The following is a 9,795-nucleotide window of genomic DNA, read 5'->3' on the forward strand; positions in this document are numbered from 1 at the left end:
AAAGATCAGCTTTGCAAATGACCACTTCCGCGATGTACTTCCTGCTCAATGCTTTGGTTCATATCCACTGAACTCATGTTACTGAGGTCCGAGAGACACGACCTCATCCCATGGCCCGTTTTTTAAACAATAAAATAAAATTACCATTAGATCAAATTAAAAGCAACACAGCAACTACGAGTTGTGGTAGGAGACACGACCTCCTACCAAACTGACCATGATGGAGCTTGGGGGAGGCACCCAAACCTGTGAAATTAATCACAGTAGAAATTATGAGCCACCATCCCCCCCAACTCTTAATCCTAAAGAAGAAGACTGCCAGGAATTAATAATGGCAGACAAGCAGATAAGATAAGTGGAATGGGTTTCATTTAGGTAAAACAAAAATATAACAGAATACAACCAAATATACAAAAGAAACACTGGCTTCACATATTCACAGCATTAAATTACTAAGATTCTTTATTTCCAAGCTTGAAACTGTGAACTTAGCGCTCATCAGTTGGACCATTGGGGTGATTTTCAGTTTTCACAGGCTGAGGCCGAGTAGTCTAGTCTAGTCTTTGTCCAACCAATCCATCCATGGTGGTCCTTACATTGTCTGCCTCCTGGCTTTTCCATGAGACAGCCAGCCACTACCACTAACCATTGATGGATAGCTCGATCATTCAGATTTGTTCTCCATTCTCCGTACTACACATTGAAAGGTTTCCTAGGGGTGGGTGCTCGGTTCTCCATAGATTGCAATCTTTGTTTAACATGAAAAACTTCAACCTGCATGACAACAGGAGGCAATGGTGGCATGAAGAATGCCAGAAAAATAGTCTACTGCATTAATTAAGATAAATATGCTCCTCTCATAAAATAGATGCAAGGAGATGATGCGGATGTAAGATTTTCCAGGACTTATAAGACTCGCATGCCATTGTCAACTTCACAGCCACGGGTTTGACCTCAGAAATGAACTCATATATAAACAAGTTACACTATTTTTTATCAAGGAGACATGGAAACGCAACAAGTTACATGTTATATAGGGAGAGGAAAATTACTATACACTAAGGTAACCTTTGCCGTCTTTCTATCTTATAGATTAACCTACTGACCCACCTACAACATCAAAACCACAACCTGAGGACCTGGAAAATTAACATATAAAATAGTAATCTGTAGGTCAATAATAAATCATAACCAAAGATAACATTGGCAAAAGAAGGCTACGGTAAATATTTCATGTTAACAGCAAAAATAGCAGATAATTATCCCCCTAGTAGTGCATTTTTGAAGCCATACCTGCAGTTGGAAGGCCCTTGCCCTTTCCCCTGCAAGGACTCCTCTAGTTGAGTGCAGCTCCTATACAACATTTATTTAATCAGAAAGAAATGCCAGAATTGGCCAATCAGACATAATCCAATATACAAGCAATTGCCCATGACTCGACTGCATGCATTACCTTCTGAGTATCATCCAAAACTGCCTTCAGAAAAGCCACATCATGCTCGAGCCGTACATTGTCAGAGTGGACTATATTTGATAAGCTGTTAGCCTCTTCTTGTGCAAGCTCTACACCAGCAAGCTTCTCTTTAAGCAACTCCATCTCCTTCACCGTGTCTACCAATTTTTTCTCCATCTCCTGTCTGCTCTTGAAAACTGAGGATAAATTCCTCTCTGCAGCTTCTCGACTTGCCAATGCAGCTGCCAACTGCCCTTCTAGAATTCCATTCTTCCTTATCAGGGAAGCCATTTTTGTTTCATAAACTTGGTATATATTTGCAGGAGCTGATGACACTCCAGATTTTATATCACTTTCAGGTAATACGACATAATCATTGTCAACTGGAACATTTCCATTTCCATGGTTGTGAAGAATTGCATTGTCAGATTCAAATAAAGGGGCTTCCTCACCATTCAGTTTGCCACCAGTTATGTTACTCTGAATTCCCATTTCAGATTGATTTGTTGAGGGTTCTGTTGCCTGAAATGAACATAAAAGTGGTATATTAACAAATTGTAGATTTATATCAGCAGTAATTCTAGGGTAGCGAATTCCCCCCACCCCCGGGGCGAAAAAACAATGGAATAGCATGCAATTGCAGTCATAAGCAGAGATTCGTAGAAATTTATCTCTGCATGGGCCATTAAGTTCCAAGATCCAAAATGCTCCATCTTTTTTATTTTTATTTTTTATAAGTAAACGATTATATTAATATTAATACGAATAGGCATAGCCCAAGTACACAAGGGGGTATACAAAAGGTAACACCTATTTAGGAAGAAGAAATAGAAACAAGAAAATCATGAAAAGCAAGGCCATTGAAATCTACAGCGTTGGTCCAAAAAAAAAATTCTAACAAAAAGTAATCTAATCTCATCTGATCCGTCTTCAAACATCCAATCATTGTTCCTACCAAATGCACCAAAGAATACATATAGGAATCATCTTCCACACAACTGACATTTGTGGAATACCGATCAGGTCCATCTTGTAAGATTAGTATTCTTGATATAAAAATCAGAAAAAAAAATCTTATTTTTAATGCTGAAGTTCATTCCAGCAACTTGCAACACAGTCCAAATACCAATTTATCCAACAACTTTCAACACATGGTTTTTTTTCTCCATTTACAATCATTCGATACTGTCTTTCACAAAAGAAAGAAACTTTAAACAGTTCTAGTCTCATACTGACAATTGGTTATGATAACCAGCCTTAACCACTCTTTTGTCGATTATACCAACCTTTGATCTATGGCACTCACATTCAACCAGTAATTGTCTAGCGTCTTTAGTCCAAAGGCAACAAAAATCCAACTAAAATTAAATTCAAGATCTATATTATGAAATCATCCAAAATGTAAGTTAGAGTTGCATACCAATATCTAGATAACTTTAATGAAAGAAGAGTAGTAGAGATGGGAAATAATTGCAAACTTCTGCAGTCTACCTGTAAGGAAGGATTGTCATCTTCTGATCCCTTTGGCATCTTAACAGCCATTTTGTGTTCTTCCTCATTATGGAATTGCTTTCGAAGTGAAAGATTGCCAGAAACAGGATTTGGCTCAATAACTGAGAACTCTGACAAAGATTTTCTTCCTGAACCATGCTGTTCAACGGCAGATGCTAGATTTTGTCTAGCAACAGCATCAACCAAACGCTGGGAAGAAGTAGCCAATTCTGTGCCTGATGAGCATTTTTCAAACAGTAAAGATCCAGTCCCTTTACCAGGAGCAGATCTTCGACCCATTGATGATTCAATCTTTTCCATTAGCAGTACCTCCACCTACAATAAGACATGTTTATAAAATAAAGCAAATCAATGATCTAAAAAGAGTGAAAAAAATGTGAAAATGCATGACCTCTATCTCCAACCTGATTTGATGGCTCCTTTTTGGATCCCCCAAAAGCAACAAGAAAATCCTTTTCCTTGTGCTGTACAAAAACTAGGCTGAAACCCTGAGAATACAACAATAGCTTTATACAACTATGCTAAAAACAACAGGAAAGAAGATATATTCATGCATGATAAGAATAATGCAACTAACAATAGGCAATATCCATGCATGAAAAGAATAATGCAACTAACAATAGGTACAGCATCTTAAGATGAAATATTTTAATAGATAAAATAGAATAAATAAAATAAGAAAGTCAAAACCAAATTTATATTAAGCTGGTAAGAGATAAATTAACAGCAAGGAGCACACTATGCAAAGACATTGTACAATATGCATCTCATGGGTTGAGCCAGTAGATCATAATCTGACATACAAGAAAATTTTTCTAGACTACTAAATATAAAGGATATGGACAATCTGGCATGGCTTCATCTTATTAAGATTTGTCACCAAAGTGGACTTAAAACATCCTAAAAGCCAGAATGTTTACTTTTAAGGCTTGTTTAGACACCTAGAGTATCTCATAATTCTATGAATAGTAGTGAAATGGTCTGTGAATAGTAGGGAAATGGTCTGTGAATAGTAGTGAAATGGATTGAGTTAAGATATTTAATTGAGTTTTGGGAAATGAGAGAAAAAGTTGAAGAAAAATATTATAAAATTAAAAAGTTAATTGAATATAATTTTTTAATATTACTTTTTTTTTAAGTTTAAAAAATTTGTACTGATTTTTGTGTTTTGTTTTAAAGTTTGTAAAAGTTGTAATGATTAGGTAATGATTAAATGGAAAAGTTGAAGATTTAAAATTGAAAAGTGTTTTGTGTTTGGTGATGTTTGGGAAGGAAATCATGAGGTTTTGATAATTTCTCATCTCATCTCATTTACCAAACATACCCTTAATCTGAAAATTGAACTACCAGCCAAAATGAAATGACGTTTTAAAAAATTGAGCTAGTAACCTAAGAACCAAGAGAAGTTGAAGGATAAACTAGAAAGCTCATGGATTTATTGCCTGTAAAAAAGATCATTAATACTACTTAGATGGAGATAACAAAGATTTCCTGATACATATGTTTGGCACATCACAATGCATGAAGCTAACATTAAAATACTTACAGACCTTTCAATGCAAAGAACAATCTTTATAGCTCACCTTGTTGGTAGTGAGAGAAGACGGCAATGATGTGACAGCCACAGACCACTCAACTTTTAAAACATCAAATATCAACGTCTCTGAATGTCCTGGAAAAATAGGATTTGAAAGAAAAAATTATTTTTGAATGCAAAAGGAATAAAAACAAAGAACAGACAATCAAGTTTAGAGAAGAAATTGATGGAAGCTACCCGCAATTAATTCCACATATAAAAACTTCAAATTTAGAAGACATCAACTAGAGGATAATGGAGTTAGTTATGGCAAAAGAAACAATATTTTATGAAGTTGTAAAAATATCAATAGCACCTAGACAGGTCTGGATGTACAAGTTGTACAAGTATAACATTTGCCAAATTATGGGAATCATAGGAGTTGAAAGCCAACCTTTCTCAATCATCCTTACACTTAACTTTTCTTACTCTTCTCCTTTATCTTCTCTATCTTCTTTCCCCATAAGTCATCAAATGTTCTCTCGGAACCAAATGAAGTTAATTTTGCAAATCTTCCTATGGTATGGGTGACAAATTATATGGCTGTATTCTAGGACCATTGCAACTCTCTTGGGTATAAAACAAGACAATAATAAGACCCCACTGAAGCATCGGCAACATCCTAAATTAGATAGGTCAAGCTCTATCTTAGAGCTATTTGTTGCCTCAGAACTGATATTATACTTCACAATTGAGCAACACAAGATCAAGAACTTTCTTGCAAAAAGAGAGTGCATTAAGTTTGTCCATAAGCTTTTATGTTTCAACATAACATAAACAGGTTAAATTTATCCTAGCAAATGCTTCTGAGCTCATGAGGCATACGTTTTTTCCTGCTTCCACCCCCAGCTATGTACCACTTAGTTCCACAGAGTACCCCACAAGAACCAGCTCTTGGTGATGGATGGAAGCCACGTATCTTTATTCTTGACCACACCATCTGAGGAAAAAGATCTAATTATAAAATGTCACATGTAATGATATTTTTAGTCTGCTTCACTGAAAGATTTGTAATCCAGAACCATAAACAACCAAAATGTTCAAAGATGTTTTACGCACTGTTTCAAAGTCAAGAGAGTACAAGTCATTCAATGTCTTGGACTTTGATGCTCCTCCAAACACAAAAAGTGTTTTATCGTCATAAAGAGCTGCTACATGGTTGGATCTTGGAGATGGTCCTGTTCCTCTGTACGTACAATTAAAAAGAATAAGAAAAGGCCCTTGCTCCTCAATCAAGGTAGATGGTTACAAGAAACGGAACCAGAATCCTCCATGACAGAGATGACAAACACTAGACTTTGGATCGAGTACAGAACAATTCCACCCCAACTTCAGAGGTACACTAAAATCCACTTACGTGCAATGAAGAGGGAGCCATGTCAAAGACTTCAGATCAAACATATATAGATCATTTAGTTTCCTCCTTTTAGTATCTTCACCCCCAAATAAGATCAAGACAGAGCTTGCCTTAACCACAGTGTGACCACTGCGAGCAACCTGCAATACACATTAATTTCTAATGATTTGTGATTACAGAATAAAATAGCAAAATTAGAGATGTTACTGAGAAAAGCACAGCAACATCACATCTTGTCCTTGGAAAGGTATATACCACAGCGGAAAATCCACGAGATGGACTGCCAACATTTATTGCATTCTTACTCTCCTCAATAACTTTAGAATATTAACACAAGTTACTGAGAGGTCCCAGGCATTTCATGATAGCAAATTGTCCAGTTAATCGGAGATTGAGAGATGTTCCTTACATAGAGCAATCCTAACTTTGTATTAATTTGATTTTTCTTTTTTTTTTTTTTTTGCTAAGGTATAAATTTGTAATTGGAGATGATGCAATTACATGGACCAGGTGGCTAGAATATCCGGTCCTCATGAATTTGGCATGCATGATATACATGGGAAGGGTTTTTTTATAAGTATAAATAATTGGCCATTAAAAAGATTTATTATAAATATACAGATATACATCATGTGTACTTGGGCTATGCCTTCTTTTCTTATGAATAAAACTTCTTGATTACCTATCAGAAAAGTTATATATATATATGTATATATATATATATATATACGAGAAATATTTTCAGTCAAATAATGAGCTTTGCAAATTGAGTCCCAAAATTGTGATTACCGGCACATCACCCTTTGCTTCTATAAGTGACCAGCACTCAGTCTCCGTGTCAAATGCCCACACTACAGAAGCCAAAATCAGATACATCATTTAGAAAAACATAGTAAATGTAACATGTCAACACAAAATCAAAATCAAAATATAAACACACAAAGGCCCCAACCTGAAACTCTGTCACTGCTAGGACCAGTTTTTCCTCCAATCAGTAGTATCTTTTTTCCCCAACAAATCTAGTCAGGAATCGCAACAGAAAGAACTCAGCACTACAACAATTTATAGCTTTTGCAGCCTACATGACATGGGATAATATGAATAACCAGAAATCTAACACCAAGGGATAGATCACATTATAACTTACTTGTGATAGCTTCGAGGGAGTAAAAAAATAGTATTTACACAGCTCAGACTGACATAATACAGGACAGAGGCATTAACAAACTTGTCCTACAGTAATGCAAATCCATGGTGCTCACCACCCTTCACACCCAAAAAATAATGACTCTTCTCTAGATGAGTAAGGGAGTTGACAAATAACCCCTAGGAGTTGGCTCAAGTGGTAAAGGCCTTGGTCTTGGTGGTATGCTCCCTCCAGATATAAGGTTTAAATCCTCTTGGGTGCAAACAATCTCTAGAGGCCATCGGACTAGGGCCTTTTCCCCTTAAATTACCCGAGGTGCACTTGTGGGAAACTCCTTGCCGAGGACCTGTGCACTCCCGGGATTAGTCGAGATATTATTCTCAAACACCCGTTGCCAATAAAAAAAAAAGTTGACAGATCTTTTTTATTTTTCTTCTTTTGTTGGAGGTAAGTAGGGTTGATATATCTTCAGGACTAGGAACCCAAAATTTATTGTCCATGACGAACAATATCCCACATATATTTAAAAAAGCAAAACAAAACAGATTCAAACAACAGAGATAAGCAATGATTCACATTACAGCTACAAGACAATGCAAAACTATAAAGTGAGTGGTATATAGATGTGACACAAGATATTACCAGACTATGGCCCTTGCATGCAGGAATCTTTAGTGGCAGACTACTTGGTGACAAGTAAACCTTTGATGAAGCTGTTGTCCAACTAAATTTATCAAAATTAAGCACCTGAAAATGCAAAAAAGTACATATATATTCTGTCATAGGATCTTCAATGTTTTCATATGTCAAATTGCATCTATAACTTAACCAGCAAATCACGCTGATGCTAAACATAATTACTCTTTATGTTATTTATTTCCTTTTTAAACAACTTCAATCTATTCGTGCCACATGGAATATATATTAAATTAAAAAGAAACAATTTCCTACCTGTACATCATCCAACAACCCATTCCCAGATTCACCACCGACCACTATCATCTTGTTCCCAATCACAGCTGCTGCATGCTATTCATGAAACAAAGTAAACTAGTGACCTTTGGAAAAATAACTTACGTCAAATAAATACAATCACTTGTGCTGTATAAAGCAAGATTAGAGTTACTCATAAATAGCATTTTACATTAAAACGACCCGTAGGTTTGTCCCCAGCAATTGACAAAACCATCCAATTCTCAGAGTTCCACGATGAGCAATTACTAATCTCAGGCGCAGCAGATGAACAATGGCAATTGAGTTCATCGGAAAGGCTAGTTGTAGGTGCGGCACATTCACTCTGCAAAAATTCAAAAAAATTCAGCGCACCCCGACTCATCGATGCAAATCCACCAGCAAACAACTTAAAATTCTTACACCAGAGCTGCTACTCCGCTTCTGGTTCCTTATGGGACTTCGAGTTCCCTGAGCAGAGTCTGATAGATGGACTTTCAATCTGCCGCACCACATTAACCAAAATGGCATCAAAATGCATATCTTACAAAATAACTATACTGCGTACCACCGGGGTTTGTCAATACATACTGTGAATTAAAAGTCGCTGATTGGAGGTTGCAATTAAGAATGCAGTTATACAAAATGCCAATTAAATGTAACTGAATAAGAGGTTCGAAATTTACAATGCATATATGGTTGGAATTTTTTTTATATTTCCTTCTTTCCCCTTTTTAATAAATAAGCAATATGCTGCAAACACAAGCTCAAATTTCTCCATGACCAACAAATTCTAGTAAATTTTTAGAGCTTGGTGGCGTATCTAATCTGAGCCTACTAAAATAAAAAGTCGTGGAAAATAGATTGAAAGGCGAACAAAAAAATAACTAGCGAAAAAAAAAAAGAGAAGCTCACCTTCCATGCTTCAAGCGTCTACGAGAGAAGCCGAACATCTTCTGATACCAACTCTTCAATAGAAAGCGCCTCCCTCAAAACCGAACCCTAAAAACCAATGGAAGGAAGCCACATTATCATTGGTATGGAAATGCCCAAATATTGAATCGGCGATAGAGACAGAAGTCGAGAAGTTTTTCGAAGTTATCTAAAAAAGAAGAACAGCTTTTGTAAATTTGACTAGGAGCCTACCCGTGAAGAGTAAGGGACAGCACCAATCAACTTGCGTTTGGTTCCCAAGAAAGCTAATGAAAACAAAAGAAAATACGGCACGGTAAGAAAAAGAGTGATCGATACGGCGAAAAGCCCCACACAGAGCAACAAATCTCCGTGAGATTCTAGACGATGTCGTATTCAAAGAAATGGTGAAATTAGCAGTGATAAAAGTAGATGTTTAGCCTGTTACAGTGCCCTTTAAATGGCAGTAAGTACTGAGTTAGTAACGCAGAAGAGAAAGGGGCGCGTAGGATAGCATCAGCGTGTGTTTGTGGTGTTTTCTAGGTAGATTGGATGGGAAGAGATTCTAAAGTACGCAGGGGGAGTGAGAGCGCATATACTTTTTGAGTGCGAATGACCGTTGAGTGACGGAGCTGGGTGAGTTTTACGGAACTCGAGGAAGAGTGAGAGCAGGGAGAGAGAAAGGGAGAGGGGGAGGCAGTTGTGCATTTATTTCGCGCGGCCAGAGTGGGGCCAAAGAGGTTTTTGTCTGTCTCGGGAATTGTGGTTCAGAATCTCTTTTAGATGGGTCCCCACACGTGTTCAAACCGAAGGTGCACCTGCCTATTTTTCACATTTTGATAGGGACTCTTTGCTTTTGGAAATGAGATAAATTAAGAATAAAATTA

At 36.8% G+C, this 9,795-nt stretch overlaps 1 protein-coding gene across 2 annotated transcripts; it reads right to left on the minus strand.

Annotated features, from left to right (window-relative positions):
- Positions 1-346: 346 nt before the first annotated feature.
- On the minus strand, positions 347-9,536 carry LOC121251596 (acyl-CoA-binding domain-containing protein 6). 2 transcript variants are annotated; one of them, XM_041150885.1, is made up of 18 exons: positions 9,383-9,535; positions 9,143-9,195; positions 8,912-8,998; positions 8,420-8,498; positions 8,190-8,342; positions 7,997-8,074; positions 7,688-7,792; positions 6,851-6,917; positions 6,688-6,749; positions 5,899-6,038; positions 5,601-5,727; positions 5,367-5,481; positions 4,549-4,637; positions 3,370-3,453; positions 2,945-3,280; positions 1,454-1,975; positions 1,294-1,353; positions 347-774 (listed from the first exon to the last, which is right to left on the minus strand). In XM_041150885.1, the coding sequence occupies exons 3-18, from the start codon at positions 8,947-8,949 to the stop codon at positions 694-696; spliced, it is 2,136 nt and encodes a 711-aa protein (XP_041006819.1). In that variant the 5' UTR covers positions 8,950-8,998; positions 9,143-9,195; positions 9,383-9,535; the 3' UTR covers positions 347-693. The 2 variants fall into 2 exon arrangements, with proteins under 2 accessions (XP_041006819.1, XP_041006814.1); XM_041150880.1 differs by having other exon boundaries at positions 9,143-9,536.
- Positions 9,537-9,795: the final 259 nt, after the last annotated feature.

The sequence above is a fragment of the Juglans microcarpa x Juglans regia genome, chromosome 1D, assembly GCF_004785595.1.
Source record: "Juglans microcarpa x Juglans regia isolate MS1-56 chromosome 1D, Jm3101_v1.0, whole genome shotgun sequence".
Lineage (NCBI taxonomy): Eukaryota > Viridiplantae > Streptophyta > Magnoliopsida > Fagales > Juglandaceae > Juglans > Juglans microcarpa x Juglans regia.

Excerpts from the sequence above, each read along its gene's own strand:
- LOC121251596 (XM_041150880.1), bottom strand. The coding sequence starts at position 8,949 with ATGTTCGGCTTCTCTCGTAGACGCTTGAAGCATGGAAG. Across the intron at positions 7,793-7,996 it reads GGTTGTTGGATGATGTACAG|GTGCTTAATTTTGATAAATT; the intron begins GTAGGAAATTGT and ends TTGCATTTTCAG. Across the intron at positions 3,281-3,369 it reads AAAAGGAGCCATCAAATCAG|GTGGAGGTACTGCTAATGGA; the intron begins GTTGGAGATAGA and ends GTCTTATTGTAG.